General features: G+C 39.7%; 1 protein-coding gene across 1 annotated transcript; it reads right to left on the bottom strand.

Annotated features, from left to right (window-relative positions):
- Positions 1–259: 259 nt before the first annotated feature.
- Positions 260–6113, bottom strand: Mstn (myostatin). The gene is made up of 3 exons (XM_052192826.1): positions 5645–6113; positions 3525–3898; positions 260–1566 (listed from the first exon to the last, which is right to left on the bottom strand). The coding sequence occupies exons 1-3, from the start codon at positions 6018–6020 to the stop codon at positions 1186–1188; spliced, it is 1131 nt and encodes a 376-aa protein (XP_052048786.1). The 5' UTR covers positions 6021–6113; the 3' UTR covers positions 260–1185.
- Positions 6114–17646: the final 11533 nt, after the last annotated feature.

Below are 17646 nucleotides of genomic sequence, written 5' to 3'. Positions count from 1 at the left end.
ACACAGTGACCAGAAGCCATTAAAACCTCACATTCATAGATACAGCCACCATGAATGTTGATATTGTAAAAAATACATAAAATGATTGTAATATAACCATCTAGCCTTAACATACAGAGTTTTAAGACCACTATTGAATCTGCTAATTCACTTTGAAATAGAAGCAGTCACTTGTCTGTGATACATGACATGTCTTTGTATGTTAATGATTTGAAATTTCCTTAGTGTAAAAATATACCAAAGTAAATATAAAAGGAGACACTTATTTACAAAACAATATTGTATACATATTATATAAATGTAATTGTTTCAGAGTCTTTTATACAATATTGATAGAACCAGTCATTTCCATTATTTTACCAAAAACCGTGTGATAAAGGCAGACAGTGATTTTGAAATTTAGATCAAAATGAATGCTCTTTGGCTGCCTTTTAAGATAAAGCAGTCACTCCTGCTGTGCTAGAAAACTGACTGAAAGTTGACCTCCGGAAAAAAAGATTCTTCTTTCCTTAAAGAAAATGCATTTGCACATGTAGTGCTGTGTGAAGATGCGCCTGGAAGGGAGGGAATCTTACTTTCTATAGTGTTCTATTGGAAGAGGCCCAGTAGGAGCCATTCAGCACTGCATTAGCACCGTTGTGTGGATTGTCCAATTACAATAGGGATGGAAACGTGCATATGAGGCCCATTCCTACTTTGTGGAATTTTATCTTACCTTGCAAGTATACAATACAAATATAAGTGTATGTGATGTTTTCAAATGATAACAATTCTACACTTCACAAAGGCTACATATAAATTTTTCTGCAAATATTAAGTGAAACTGTTAGGAAATAAGATTTTACCTTTTAATCATACCCCTTTAACTCAGCAGACCACAAGGAATCGTGCTCTCTTTTCCTTGCCTATATTGTAGTTGTGATATACATATATGGACATAAATGTAATTTGATCTCCCCCTAGTTCAAAAACTCTGGGAATCATAAAACACCCTATAATTTGGTTTATTTTGATGGTTAAATGCCAACCATTGCATCTATTCTTTCTTTTAGTTCATACACTGTAGCTTGTGCTTAAGTTACTATAGCATACTCGAGGCCTACAGCCGTGGTACTTAAATTCACAGTTTCGAAATTGAGGGGAAGACCTTCAATGTTTTGGGAAGTTTTGAACCTAATGCAAAGCTCATGAGCATCCACACCGGTCTACTACCATGGCTGGAATTTTCCCATATATTATTTGTTCTTTGCCGTTAAAATATAGCATATTAATGGGAGACATTTTTGTTGGAGTGCAGCAAGGGCCTGCTGAGCCTCTGGGGTTTGCTTGGTGCACAAGATGAGTATGTGGATATTTTTGTAAAAACACAAATTCACACTCTCCAGAGCAGTAATTGGCCTTATATCTTTTGGGTGCGATAATCCAGTCCCATCCAAAGGCTTCGAAATCGACGGTGAGAGGGTAGCGGCAGCACCGTGATTCCGTGGAGTGCTCATCGCAGTCAAGCCCAAAGTCTCTCCGGGACCTCTTGGGTGTGTCTGTTACTTTGACTTCTAAAAAGGGATTCTGTGTGAAAAGGAAAGAACACTTGTGTTAATGGAGCCTGAAAACCTTCCTACCTTATGAGTCATTATTAGAAAAACAAACAAAAAACATCATTTTTGTGTTTTTTTTAAAAAAATAACTGCAGTATTAAGGACTTTTTATATACAATAAGCTTCATTTTTCCTTTCATGTCCCCAAAGACTCTAACAGCATCAGGAATTCCCTGTGGTCATTCCCTTTGTGTCTTTTGGAATTTTGTTTCTTTTCATACCATTATCAGACATAATAGCACATAACAGCAGAACAGATGCTCGGGAAATATGTATAAGATGAAAGAGAAGGAAGGTGGGCGGGGCAGTGAGCAGACCGAGCATCCTCTTCATCAGTGTTGATTGCTGGTGACTGATGACCCTTGGAGGGATAGGTACGCATCTGGTCTCTCTTCCCTGGGTCTTTTCTGGAAGAAATGTGCATATTAAATCAGAGCAAAATAGCTCCTCCTGAGCATTGTATGGATTGTAATGGGAAGAGGGAAATTAGCAGGACAACAGTGGCTGTAAGGATAGTGTTGAAAGAGAATCCTTAAAGGAGCAAAGAGGAGATTTGTAAGAAGTGATGAACCCGGTATGAAGGGTGTGAATGGAGCTTGTGGAACAGGGTTTCCCCCTCATGGGCAAGGTTCTGGTTCCGACCTAGGGCCACAGCAGAGGGAAAAGAAGGAAGAGGAAGAGAGAAGACTCTGCTTGCACTATGACAGCTTCAGTCTCCCAGTGCATTTAAGACCATTTCCTTTCAGAGGGAAAACTCTAAGGAATATCATATTAACCACCTTGTAAATAATTAAAACCCCTTAGCAACCTTGGTAATTAAAATACTATCCATGAGAAAGAATGTTCTTAAGCAGTTTGATAGCAATTTTATCTTTTATCCTGAGACTATATTGTCAAAGAGAACATCATTGGTAGAGTATAGTGTTTAAGTAGCATATATAAATAGAATAAATCATTTAGGAAATTGTAGCACTTCACACGATAGGTTTCACTCACAACAGATCTGATTTCCAGGCAATATATTCCCAAATTCAATCAAAAGATAAAAATGTAATACTCATTATTTCCAAGTACAATATGTTGGTGTAAATTATGACAATGAATGAAAATAACAATAGGTTCACATGAAGTTTTTGAAAGCAGAAGTAAGTAAATAAAAGTAATACAAAATAGTAACTCAGGCTTATGGAGGGTTAAATATTTTTTATTAATTTTTGTAATATATGAGGTCTTGTTACATCACTGACTCACTAGTTAATTAATTGGTAATGCCTAAGTAACTTCCTGCGCAAGTGCACTAAAGGAGTCCGAAGAGAAGCTAGGAGGAAAAGCTCAGCTGGGTTAAAAATCACTGCCAATAGCTGACAAAGTAATCTATATACACGCTACAGCTTCAACATTCTGTAAGTACTGAGCATATGTATTAGAGGTGTTGAGTATAATATATTTATTCAAGTATACCTATACATGTAAGGGTATTTTAATTAAAATTTTAATATTTTTTACTTTATGTGAAGCCAACATTTTTCAATACAAAACATAGGAAAGAAACAAAGTGGGAGGGTAAGGTTTTACTTTGTTGGATAGAAGCAGAATCCGCAGTTACGTAGAGACTTCATAGTTTGTGCATAATTATGTGTCTTACAATAAAAAGGACATTTCATCTAATTCCTAATAAGGGCCTCCTTATAGAATTAAGAACATGATGCAATTGTGTTTCAGTCTTCATGCTAAGTAAGAGCATCAAGGGGTGCCTCATGGGGCATGAGATTGGCACCTACTCTTTTGGGTACAGACCTACCTTTGGAGTAAGATATTTTGTCTGGCTTATGAGCACAGAAAATAGTATTTATTTTTCACTATTATTATTCATATCAGGAATAAAAATGTAACACGGTTGTTAGAATGTTATTTTCAGTTATCACTTACCAGCCCATCTTCTCCTGGTCCTGGGAAGGTTACAGCAAGATCATGCCCATTCTCATCCAAAGCTTTGATTTCAATGCCTAAGTTGGATTCAGGCTGTTTGAGCCAATTTTGCAATACTGTCTTCACATCAATACTCTGCCAAATACCAGTGCCTGGGCTCATGTCAAGTTTCAGAGATCGGATTCCAGTATACCTTGTACCGTCTTTCATGGGTTTGATGAGTCTCAGGATTTGTACAAACACTGTTGTAGGAGTCTTGACGGGTCTTAGATATATCCACAGTTGGGCTTTTACTACTTTGTTGTACTGTATTTTAGAGCTAAATTTAAAAAAGCAACATTTGGGCTTTCCATCCACTTGCGTTAGAAAGTCAGCTACAAAGGAACAAGAAGAGAATAGTTGCCATCAGGCCCCGTCAAAACACAAATAAAATCACTCCTTAACATCAGCTGTTGGGGTACTGTGTATGTCTGTGGTCTTTTAAAATAAAATATTATGTGGAACTTCATTCATGGTTCAGAAGAAATGTCAGAGAAAATAGTTGCTCTAGCTTTTCAGCATTTTTTAGACTTCTGTATTTTCCCCTGTTTATAGATATTCTACTCCCCTTCCAGAGAACTCTAGGCTAAGGGATATTTTGCAAAAGAATGAACAGCACATGAAATTTGCAAGTGATGATGATTAGAGACTAAGAGACACTGTGCCGGAACGTCCACTTAGAATTCCTTGGGAATCTGAGCAGTTACACTCACTGAGCAGCTGTAGCAGTCAGTCTGGAGGAAGGAACCCTTCCCCCAGGCCTCAATTACCTGGAGGCAAGACACAGGGAGCAATTTAACCAACCTCAGAAATGGCAAACAATATAATACATCTGTGACACTTGGGCTCTGGAAGAGCTATTCAAAGGAACAACATGAAGACTCTAATTAGCAAACAAACCCTCAGATGTCATGTTCAAGCTATCTAAAAAAATCAGAAAGCAGTGGCCTTGAGGCCAGCCTCTCACTGCAAGTTCAGCACTAACAATTGCTTTGCTTTGGGGTTTTCCAAACCCCATGTAAATAAGAGAGACTTTCTCCTGAACTGTTTGATCCAAGAGTCATAAGTGAAAATTATTTACTGTATTGTAACCCGATTACTTAGTAAAGGTCTGATTTGAAACCGTGTCATGTCTGGTTTTAAGTGTTTAAAGCGTGGTATTAAAGCAAGATCTCAGACACATGGCACAGAGATTTTTCATGTTCTGCCTGCTATCTAAGGTTACCTGTCTTGCTTTTCAGAGAACTCAGATAGGAACTGCCTGAAATGTATTAACTCCCAGAAGCAACGCTGCAGCTGTAGGTAATGGTCCTCCCCCTCCCTCTCAATAAAGAATGAAATGTTTTAGAAGGTTATCGATCAGGCTGTTCCTGCCTGGAATACACAGCCAGGCTTTCTCAGTGCAGTGCCACAGAGTGTGCGAGCATTCACGCCATGTCTGCCCAGTTACAATGCTTATTTCCTGAGCATTTTCTGATATTCGGTCCTGAGTATTATTTTGCTATGCCTGCTTCATCGTGGCTCATGATAATGCGCTTAATATTTAACTTCTTTAACTTTCCAGTGTAATAGCTTTCGCAGTTAATATCCTAATTTGTAAAGAGCATAAAAGCTCTGTGACTGACCGTTTAAATAACAGAAAGCACTCTAACTGAAACCGTGTTCAAATAAACATCCGGCAGATTTCTTACTTTAGTATTAGTTGGGGGGTGGGAACTAGTGCACATTTTAGACAAATGTAATTGTAAATTTCATTTTAACATTGCCTATAGAATCTCACAGTCCTTACCTAAAAGTGTAAGACTCGGAACACACAAGAATTCTACATTTTCCGCATAAAATTAACTGCTGTTAAAGCTGAGGCATCATGTTAACTTTGAGCTATTTGGCACTACAAGGAAACAAGCAAGACAGATTTCATTGTTGGTATGTTTCTCAGGAAATCTAGAAAAAAAAATTTCCTTTCTCTCCTACTTACATATAAGCCAACAGCTTGTTAAAAGCCTGAAAATAGATCTGTTTCTCATAAACACTAGGACAGCAGTCAGCAGAACTGTTGATATACTCTAACAGCTACTTACACTCTGTAGGCATGGTAATGATTGTTTCCGTGGTAGCGTGATAATCGTCATCTTCCAAAGAGCCATCACTGCTGTCATCCCTCTGGACGTCGTACTGATCGATCAGTTCCCGGAGCGGAGGCGCTCTGGGCAGAAGTTGTCTTATAGCATCTTTGCTGATGTTAGGAGCTGTTTCCAGGCGGAGTTTACTGAGGATTTGGATTTTTATGGCTTCTATTCTGGAGTACCTCGTGTTTTGTCTCCACACACATGCATTACACAGCCCCTCTTTTTCCACATTTTCTTCTCTCTCACTGCCCTCATTTAGATCCACTGGGCCAGCAGCAATCAGCATAAACAGGTAAATATAAACATACATTTGCAGTTTTTGCATCATTTTAAAATCGGCACAATCTTTTCTTCCTTGTTCTTATTTCTTCTTTTTGTTTTGAGTAATGCCAAGTGAAATATTAGTGCATGTACCGTCCGAGAGACAACCTACCACGCCAGTGAGTCCTGTATACTGTATTCCAAGTGGCTTTTTATATTCCAACTTAGAGGAGACAAGTGTCGTCAGGATCTATGATTGGCTCCTGCTCCACAATGAATCTCGCTGTCAGAGGTTAAAACCCTGTCTGTCACAAGTCACCAAGCAGTATTTTGTTACAGTCGAGGGCAAGCTGATTCATTTGACTACTTCATAAATGAAATAAATCCCCAAATCATGAAAGATATATGTGACATTTGATAAATTAAAGTCTGTGTACTAATATAAACTGTACTTACAGCTTATTAATCCCTGTAAAACTCTTGCTATCATTTAAGTTAGTAAATTTTAATTTAGACTTTGTGTTTAAAATAGAAAATGTTAATCCTTTAAGATTTGGAGTGCTGTTTTGTTATTAAAGCAAATATTTGAGGTAAAAATATGCATTAAGTGCTGGGTAATTAGAGAAGTAAAAATCAGGAAGAGCTGGATTAATTTAAAGGAAGCTAAGTTTGTGACCCTGTTAAAAAGTTGCATCAGTAATTTGAGAATCTTGTTTTCATGGCTTATTTGTCAGTACATATTACAAACGAGTCCTGTCAAGTTTCCGTGTACATGCAGTTTTACTTACTTTTGATAGCTCAATGTCTTTGACTAACGTAAAAACTGTGCTTGATTTCAACTTATTAGTATTGCTATTTTCCTATTACAGAGATACAGATTGAAGACTGGGTGTTGCTTTGTTCTTATTGCCAGCAGGATCCTGTCAGCCAGGAGCGCAGTCTCTGCACTGAGGACAAGGAGATAATAATGGATTCTGTAAGTGGGACTGGAGCATTGCTTCAGTTTCACTCAGACTTCCGGGGCTGAGTGTAAAGTGCAAGCTGTGTTCTCTGTGAATGATGTCAGACCCCGTGAGCACACAAAGAGAGAGTGGCATGTCGAGGGGTGCCCTTTGTGGTGCTGCAGTACTGTCATAGGTTAGCACCCCTTCGCCAGGGTCTCATTTTGACCAGAGGGCAGACACCTGGCAAGGATCTGGGGTGGAGTCTAGGACAGAGAATGGTGCTTTCTGTTCTCTGAATTTAAGTGGCCTCTGCAGGGATCAAACTTTCACCCTTGGCTTTAGGAGGCACAAGATCGAGTGGGGTGGACTCTTAAAGAACTGAGCAAATGCAGTGGCAGGGACAGAGGACACTGCCGGGCCACAGATTTCCTCCTCCTTATTGGGAAGCTGACAAGCCTTTAGAATTTTAATCCATTACTCCCCTCATCCCAAGAGAATATGGTGGCCTGTATCAAATATTTATTTTTAGGTCACCACCATTTCTGCACAATGTACACCCAATTTACTGCCTCAGTGCACTAAAATGCAACCAGTAACTTGAAAAGTTAATGCATTTTCAACAAATTCTTAAGAGGCATCTATATCTCTTGAGGAAAAAAAAAAGTGGCTTCCATAATGTACTGGATTTGCCCATCATTAAAGATTAAGGAAAACCAGACACAAACCAGATGCCCTGAGGTGCTTGGGTCCTCTTTGTACAAGACAATATTAGCGCAGGCCTATAAAGTTAGATTTGTCTGGAAAATTCATTTTTCTGTATAGAATTATTTGCAGTGTTGCAATTATCATAACACATGCTGCTGTACACTTCAGAGTAAATTGATCCTATATTTTTTTTAAACTGCACTGCTGTTGTGAGCTCAGACTGGAGAGTCAAATAAACCTGAGTTCAAATCTCAATTTTGCCTCTTCTAAATCTATGACAAAGATGACACAGTACTTATCTAGTTTCTCATAGGGGTTTAAGGCATATAATTAAGCAATATAAATAGCTAAATGTCGTCCCTTTCGTAGGTAATTAATACTTAAAGCAGAAGGGTTTTCTCTTTGTTTCAAGCATTCTACTTGAAAATATCCTCAAGTGCTTCAGATTAAGGCAGCGCATTAGCATCCACAGGTTATCTCACTGGACCTAGGAAGCGAGTTTACATACATGTTTCAGATTGCTATTCATAGAGCAGCAAAACAACGACGACGACGACGACGAGAGAAGCTTTTGCCAGCCACACAGATTCCCCACTGAGCCTGGGCAGGGTAGGGCAAGGCCTGAGCCATTCATTCAGCTCTGACCTATGAACAAATGCCCTTCATTTATTTGGGTTTTTTTATTGTACTTTATTTTATTTTGCCTATTTATTACCATGTTGTTTACTTTCTCATGCTTTTAACTACCCTTGCTGTTTTCTGCTTTCTGATAATAGCACTAAAATCCAGGGTACCTTCTTTAAGCACAGGGGCTTCAGGAAAGCAGAATGGAGATCTCTGAGGTCAGGGTGTGTGTTCTTAATAGTTACGGGAATGCAGTTTGAGAGAGAAAAACATCCAGATAGATGGAGTAGGGGCTGAGCAACATTTTGAATACATAAAACTCAGCATAACTTAGGATGTATAAAGGTTTTAAAGCAGCTACAACATTTGTGTATTTTTTTTCACAATGCTGTGATTTGTCTCATGGAAGGAAAACATTCCCCAGGAGAAAACACACACATTAGACAAACTATTCAGGTCTGAGTTTGTATCTTCTGTGATATCAATGGTAATGAATGAATACGATCTGTTGAGTGTGGCATCCTTCCACAGAAACACATGTGCACACACACACACACACACACACACACCCCTGTGATTCACCTCACCTTGCACAGCCGTCAGCAATCATGAATTCTGTGCTGGTGATGCCTTTCCATAAGGGTCATCACTGCCTGCACCTAATTAAACTTTCTGATACTTCACTCACTCCTTTCTGTTCCTTCTCTAGGGGTGACAATTGCCAGCTTTCCAAGGCCTAGTGACACAGGGGAGTCTGTAATGTGGCCTGAGAACAGAGGCAGCTCTCATAATGGAGTCAGGCTGGGATAACTTTGGGGTGAGTGAAGAAGGAATTTCTTCCACTTGCCCAGAAGAACTTGGTCTTCTAGCTTATTGGCCTTGTGTTAGTCACCATCTTTGAAAAGAGTTTCTCATGGGGTCAGAAGGTAGGAGACAAGCCATGGTCCACAGGACTGTATCAGTCTTGGCCTTGGTGGGCTATAGTGGGCTGGTATGTCTGCACTCATTAGTGAGGTGCCAACCATGCTTTCCAATCTCTGTTCAAAATCCCAGAGACTGTCTCATGACACACTGGAGAATCTAAAAATGTATTTACTGAAACAATTTATGATTTTATTCTTTCCAGATTCTGGGAAATACTAACCTGCAAAAACTTTAATGATGTGGTCCAAAAATAGGGGGAGAGGAGGTTAGGAATTTGTATTAGAATGCTTTGTGAAGAGTTCAACTATTTTGGGAAAACACCCAGCAGGTTATAGTTTATCTGGTCACTCACTATTTCCTTTAGATACTATTTAGTAGTGCTCTGTAGTGATTATTCTTATGGCTGAAACAAAACCTGCAGAGTGCTCAGACTTGCCACAGAATAAGATAGTAGGACTCTTGCATTGAAGATAGCTGATTATCAATGCTTTTCATAGGTTACAAGACAAAAATGTTGAACTAGGGAATGAAAGGAATAGAAGACAGGAGCTTTGCATTTGCAACTGGCACTTTATGCAATCTCAACAATTATTTAGCACAACCTCTATTTATGAGTATAACTTTTCATGCATAAATTTATCATTATATGAGCTATTTGAATGCCTATGATGTCCTTGGCACTAACGTTTAATTATGAAAATAAAACACTGAAACAAGTACAGTCATTTTTCATGAACCTTGTGGTCTAGGTCTTTCATAGAAAGTCTGATTACGTGTGAATGTCATTTCAACTAAGATTTATCCCCTAAGTTATAGATCCTTAAAACTTCTCATTTTCAGTGTATTTACACTCTTGAAATTATTATAGCTGTTCATATATTTTGTATGAACATATCATATTGATCAGTACTTTTTATTTATTTTTATTTTATGTGCTGGTGTTTTGCCTGTATGTATGCCTGTGTGAGGGTGTCAGATCCCCTGGAACTGGAGTTGCAGACAGTTGTAAGCTGTCATTTACATGCTGAAAGTTGAACCTAGGTTCTCTGGAACAAAGACCAGTGCTCCTAAGCGCCGAGTTATCTCTCCAGCTTCCATCAATATTTAATGTAAAGTCAAAACTCAAATATCTTAGAGTAGAGGCATAACAGACATACACTGCATTTGCTCACAGATTTTTAAAAGTTTTCTAATATTCGTTTGTAATATTTGTAGATATGTATTTGGTGAGAGAGAGGTGGGGAGGGGGAGGAGAGGGGAGTGTGTTTATGTGTGTGCAGTGCTGAGTCCAGAGGATGTTAGATCCCCTGAAACTGGAAATATAGGTGGTTATGAGCTGCCTGCTGTGGGTGCTGGGAACTGAACCTCGGTCCTTTGCAAGGTCAGTAAGTGCTCTGCACCAGTGCTCCATCTCTTTAGGCCCCTCTATTTTTTCAACTGTTGTGTAGTAGTTGTACAAAGTAATAGGTTTCACAACAATTTCCTACCTCTGCGCGCTTTCGTCACCTATGACTCCCCTATAGCTCTTCCCTGTCTTATTTCCTCTTCTCCCACCTCTAAATTTCCCTTTCCACCGTACGAACAGGGTTATCTTGAGACATGGATCCTCTGGAGATCTCCATTATACAAAGAAGAAATAATAAGGAAAAAGAAAACGGCATCAGAATTTCTGTGAGTGTGGTTTTTAACCACAGGCTCTCAGGGCATGCTTTTGGAAGCACCTAGAGTTGCCTAGACTACACTAGAGCACAGAGCAACTGTTTATGCAACTGCACTTGAACCCATTCCTATCAGCTATCCCACCTCCCCAAATCCTTGGCTTTTTACTTCTTATCAAATGTGGCTCCCTTTAGACGCTATAGCTGTTTAATTGTACAGCTGGAACAGAAACGCTATGGTGGTAGAATTGCCAGTAACAAAAGTGAAGCAATCTAATGGACACTGGCAGGAAGACTGGGTAGTTCTAAAGGATTTCCTGTGGATGGTTTGTTGGTCACTCTGACATACAACATTTATACTGTTGAAAGGGGCACTTGAGAGCTGTCCAGGAGGATTCAGGATTCAAGTGAAGGTCAAGAAAGGGTGAGTATGGTATGTGTGGGGCAGGGGGTGGAAGGGTGAAATCGTAATAAAACCCATTACTTTGTACAACCAATATACACTAGTAAGAAAAGGACTTACAGTGCAGTGCTTTGTAAGAGATGACAAATTCATCCCTTTCGCCACTAGAAGAAAAAGAGACTAGGCTCAAAGACAGTGCTGCTTTGTGGAGTGTATCCCTCCAGGCAAGGTCTCACGTGTCTGTTTCTTTCCTGGCTTGTCTTTTTTTCCCCAAGTACATTGGGGCCCAATAAGAAAAGGGGATTTGCTCTCTTTTAGTCTAGTATCTGACATATATTTAAATGGGCAAGATAGTGTTTATTGATTGATGAATTAGTGGATGAGCAAATACCTTCTTAAATAGTAGGGTGTCTCGATTTTCCAAGTGATATCAGTAGTTCACAATCTTCCTTAACTGTGGTTCATACATCCACTGTATGACTGTGGCTGTAGCTAGATGCCCCACCCCCTAATCTACACATATATGTTTATTTCAAACTACGAACTGATTGCCTGAGGCAGTTTGTCTCTTTTCAATAAAGTATTGCATTTTTAAGTGATCTTTTCCTCCCTAATATCTCCTCATACCAGCAGGAAAAAGCACTCTCATTCCAAACTTAGGGCTTAAGCCTAGGAGACTTAGGTTTCCAAGCAGAAATGAACCAGCCACCAATTTGTTTTCCCAAATTTGTTCTCTCCCCTCTCCTTTTCCCTCTTGTCCTCCAGTAAGTTCCATAAGTAATTTCATCAAATTTGGATCTCTAAGTATATTCTTGATTAGCTACATAACCACTTAATGCCTGGTCCTTCAGTGTCTGCTTTCCACAGTATCTATAAATTCAGCGCTCACAGTTGAGATTTTGACTGTCCTTAAGCTGACATCCAATGCCATCTGATGCCAGAGAAGGTGATTTTTGCACACTATTCACAATGCCTTCCTCTTTCCACCTTAAAAAGAGCATCTGCATTATTCGAGCCTAAATGGGAGGCAAAAGTAATATTTCTTAAAAAAAAAAAAGGATAGGGCCTTATTATTCAAATTAAGTTGAATTACAATTTCTATTGCAACCCAGACTAGGCTCTAACTCTTTCTGTCTCAGTTGCCCCATTGCTTGAATCACAAGCATGTGACCCTTCAACCAGCTTTCAAAGAATATTTTAGTTCTGTCAAAACCCTCTAACGTCTTTGTCTCAAGGTCATGATTTGTGTATGGCTAAAATCTATGGCTCCTTTCTTTAGCCTTTTTTACTGGACTGAAAATTTTTGTTTATATTGACTTACAGGGGGTGAGATGGCATGCAAGAATATTTGAAATTGCCTCACAGAAATGAGACCAGGCTTTATTTGACCTCAAACTTGCATGGCCTTCTCGTTGCTATAGTCTCACTGTGACTTTTCCCCCACTTCCCTGGGTCAAGAAAGCATGAATTTACACCTGGAGCTGTACATTTTCTGTCTGAAACTGAATAAAGATAAACTTCAAAAGTCTGTAAGTGAAAAACTGAGAATCCTGTTTGTTTTTATTGTATTTGATGACCAGTTTGCCCAGTGATACCCTAATTTGCTTTAGAAGAAACACATGGTACAGAGAGCAGCTGGCAAAGATGGAATTGGTGAAGATATACATTAATTTTCCTATCTTGTCCCTTACTCTTATTAAGGCTTAACTCTTGATGATACTTCTGAGTCTTCAAGTTTTATCTTAGAAATGCTTGATCCCAGAATATGTTTCTAAAAATAAGTGTTTTTAAATAATATTTTATGTTTTAAATTAAAACGTAATTATGTGATTTTCCTCGTTCCCTTTTATTCACTCCAACTCTTCCCATGCCCTCCCTCTTGCTCTACCCACTCCCTCACATTCCTGCCAAGTACTTCCTTCTGTTAAGATTTTTAAATATTCTAGAATTAGTGAGTGATGCCAACTCTCAGTTTCCCAGGTTAATGGCACAGGATGATGTGTGTTACTGGACCCAGGTCAAGGCTCTAACTAAGACCCAATGGCTTACTGAGGCAGTTAGGAACAGGAGCATAGTCTCTACTGACCAAAGATGCTGTGGAAGCCCACTTGCTCAGATATCAAGTGAAGAAAAGTCAGCCTTTGTATATAGAACATCACTATAAGCTCATTTTTCAATATTTAAAATTGTAGTTATTACAGTTTTAAAACTTAAGATTAGTGCACCTGCTATCTCAATAATTTTAACCTGAAAGAGCTCTCTTTGATTTTCTCTCCCACCCAGGGGACAGCCATTGTTTTTGTTTTTTTCTTTTTTGTTTTTTTATTACTCTTTATTTATTTATTTTTACAGTACAGACTTTATTCCCCTCCCAGTCCACCCTTCGATTTTTGCACATCCCACACCTCCTCCCCCACCCCGTGTCCAAGAGGATGCCCCCACCCCATCAGACCTCCCCACTCCCTGGGGCCCCAAGTCTCCCGGTCCAGACCTGGCAGTTCTCTGATGTTTATGTGTTGGGGGCTTTATATCTGCTGGTGCATGCTGCCTGGTTGGTGTTTCAGTGTCTGAGAGCTCTCAGGGGTCCAGGTTAGTTGAGACTCCTGGTCTTCCTACAGGGTTACCCTCCTCCTAAGTTTCTTCCTGCTTTTCCCTAATTCAACCACAGGAGTCACCAGCTTCTGTACATTGTTTGGGTGTAAATATCTGCATCTGAGTCTTTCAGCTGCTTGTTGGGCAGTCATTATAGGCCCCTGTTTGTAAGCCCACCATAGCATCAGTAATAATGCCAGGCCTTGGAACATCCCCCTGAGCTGGATCCCAATTTGGGTCAGTCACTGAACCCCCTTTTCTTCAGGCTCTTCTCCATTTTTGTTCCTGCAGTTCTTTCAGACAGGAACAACTCTGGATCAGAGTTTTTTTTAACTATGGGATCTCAACCCCATCCCTCCACTTGATGCCCTGTCTTTCTATTGGAGGTGGACTGTACACTCTTTTCCCACCGTAGGGCATTTCATCCAGCTTTAATGTATGTAGAGAATTCTGAATTGAGGTTAAAATTGTTACTAGCATATAGATTGCACATGAACAGTCTACCCCCTGCTGGGAACTTTGAGAACTGCAGCATGCCAAATTTCTTAGCTGTGGTTGATAGGATTTGGGAGTGGGCAGTGAAAGACAGAGATTGAAAACTGGATTATAAAGCTTCCCAATTCGAACCCCATGGATAATAACTTTTGTCCAGACAGCCTCTTAAAATTCTCTGACGTGGGACAAAGTTGTTAACCATGAGTTTCACATCTGCTAAATGGAAATATCAACAAGCCTGTGAAGGTTGAATGAGATGATAATGCAGTGCCCGGACCTTCATAAACATTAAATATCAAAATGTAGCTACATAAAAATACTAATAGTAGTCATTACCCCTCTGTTGCTAACATCTGCTTGTGTTATAAATCTTTGTAACAATGAAGATTTTATAGGTTGAAATTTGGCATCATGTGGGATTGGCACGTGTGATATACAAAAAAGGGGAATATAAAAACAAGATGGTCAGAAAAGCAGAAGGAAACCTGAAAAGGACATAGCAGGTAAATTATAACAGAAAGAAAGCTGTAGTCCTGGCATTAGTTGCGGACAGAATTCAACGTGAGACAAATGGTACAAAGCAAGATAGAGGAAGACATATTGTTATAAGAGGAAACAATCTGCAGGAAGCATGTGCCTCTCTAATATAAGCATTTCATGTCAAAATATAAATAAGAAAAACTGCAAAACTACAAGTAAAACATATAACCAGCAAAAGGCTAACAGCGGAGGAGATCTCTTCAGGAAAGTCAGCAAGAATGAAGTGTATTTGACCAATGAAATCAGTGCCGTTGATGAGCAGGACAAGCACTGAGCTCCATACCCTTGTTATGGAAAAGAAACCCTACAAAGTATTCACTAAAGTTGACTAAATATTGACCTATGAAAACCCCTTGGTGGAACCGTAGATTAGAAAGGCTGAGGCCATAGCCTCTAAATTCAGCATGGTGGAGCAAGGGTGAATGACCAAAACAGAAACTTGTATTTCATCTACTGCTTGAAAATATAAGACCTTTGCTATAGAGAAAAAAACAAAATGGATCCCTCAAAATGTGGAAAGAATAATTAAAGTGTTACAAACTGAAACCCATAGAACAAAATGCCATTGTGTCAACAGATAGCTTAGCTTCAGATGTGTATCCAGAGAAAACAGTGCGAAAGGGGTCTACGACTTACCTAAAAATGTGGGGGAGATTACACACTAAACTTAAAACAGAAGAGATAAAATTATCTAGTTAGTCAGACATAGAAGAGTAATGCGTCTGATGAGGAAAAGCTGTGGTGTTTCTCATAGAACAGAACTCCTTGTTTAATTAACCAGTATAAAGAAGGGAAAATATTCTAAATTAGGAAATTTAAATTATATACAGACACTGTGAAAATAAAAGATTTAAAAGGCAAAACTATTATTAAGATATGTAGAGCATAGGCATAAATGTTTTCTGACCTACTTTAATAAGGATTCAACCAACTTTTCCTCTAGCCCACCACCCACCAGAGGTAGTGGAAAAGAAAAGTTATTAGAACATGAGGGAAGTAGACTTATTTAGAAATAGTTCTTTGGGGGCAAGTCCAATCATTGTTGTCAGGATATCAGCAGTTCAGTCCAGTAGCAAACACCAAATACAAATAAGCAGCGGTAGACATCTCTTGGCAGACATCACACACGAACCAGCAAGGGCAGTTCAATCCAGAAGTAACTGCAAGGCTTGCCAACCAGCCTGAGACTGCTGAAGCAGTGAGAAAAGGTGTCACCACAATCGGAGTTCAGCAATACAATGTAAGGAGAACCAATACATGCATGTTGTTGGCAAAGAATAGCAAGGCAGAGCAAAGCGAATCGATGCCTACTTCCCACTGTCTGTGGAGTCATATTTATATTCTTTCTGAGCATCATGAGTCCTTTCACATGTTTGCTATAGCAAAACATCCTTTCACCTGTGTGTCCCAGGTTTTTGGCATAACTGACTTTCCAAAGAAAGCAGAAATTTCCACTTCAGTAGAGTTTCTAGAAAAGACAAAGCAGAGGAATCCGTGAACCCCGGCAATCTGCATTCTAACACTGATTACTTCCACTCTGTCAAGGACAGACAACTTAGACAGTGTTGGGGCCCGGTATGGTGGCACACACTGTGCATCCCAGCACTTAGAAGGAGGAGACAAGGGAATCAGGAGTTCATCCTCAGCTGCATAGAAAGTTGAGGTGAACCTGGGCTGCGTGTAACTGTCTTGAAATGCTGAGCAGAATGAGTCATGGAGGCACACGTACATTCGAAAGACAAACACAGTGTGAGATCTCTACTCAGTGCACAATAAAAATTGTGATTCTTCCTGTGGCCACAATGGAAAGTACCCAGAAGCCAGTGCATCAGAGTGAAAAGAAATTCAAACATGTTCAGTTGTCCCAGGTGGTAGTGCAAAGTTCTACTTAGCAGAGTGCAGACTAAGTCAGTCCAGTATTTTAAAAAGTGTTCCGTTAATACACGTTGATCTTTTGGATCACTGCTCGTATTTTTCTTACCTTTTGGATATCATGAGTCTAGAAAACTTTTCCTCCCTAAATAAGAACATTGATGTGCCCTCATGCCATCTGGCACTAACATTAATCTTTCAGGCTCCTTCAGGCTTCTGCAGGGCTGCTTCTGTTACTGTCTTGGGGTCTGGATTAAAAGACGGGGGGAAATATTTCAAGAACTGCAGTTAACAACTGAGAAATTGTGAACACAACAAACTATCAGGCTGAATCAGCTTCTGAAGAAAGGCCTTTATTAGGGGTGAGGAAACAAACACACACACACACACACAGAGAAAGAGAGAGAGAGAGAGAGAGAGAGAGAGAGAGAGAGAGAGAGAGAGAGAGAGAGAGCAGGCACACAGAGAAAAGTTCCTTCACCACCCCTTCACCAGAGGGGGTTTAAGAGAGCCAAAATCCAGCTTCTCCTTGACAGCTAGGGATTTTTAAGCCTCTGAAGGCTCTTCCTCCCCTAGTTAGAGTTAGTCAGGTCTGAAGAAGACAGGATGGCTAATTGGCTCACAACTGTTGTGTAACCGCCCCGCTCTCCACAGTGAACTTACTGAGCCACAGAGAAAAGCTCGGGAGGGTTGCATTTCAAGTCTCAGGTCAGAGGTGAGGAAGAAACCAGCCACCTTGGACACTCAACATCTTTATTTACAGGCTAGAGCCCCACTTCCTATGCCTCTGCCTATCAGGAGTCTGTCAAAAGTCTAGTCCCTCTCTGCTACTCCACATTTCAGACTCTGATCCTTTATCAAACTGCTTACTTCTAGTGTCCATGAAATTATGAACAACTTACTAGGAATCCTAAGAAACTTTCAGGTAGTTTAAGC

This window comes from Apodemus sylvaticus, chromosome 9 (genome assembly GCF_947179515.1).
Source record: "Apodemus sylvaticus chromosome 9, mApoSyl1.1, whole genome shotgun sequence".
Classification (NCBI taxonomy): Eukaryota; Metazoa; Chordata; class Mammalia; order Rodentia; family Muridae; genus Apodemus; species Apodemus sylvaticus.
The sequence above is the reverse complement of the archived record's forward strand: the minus strand, read 5'-3'. Positions and strand labels throughout refer to the sequence as shown.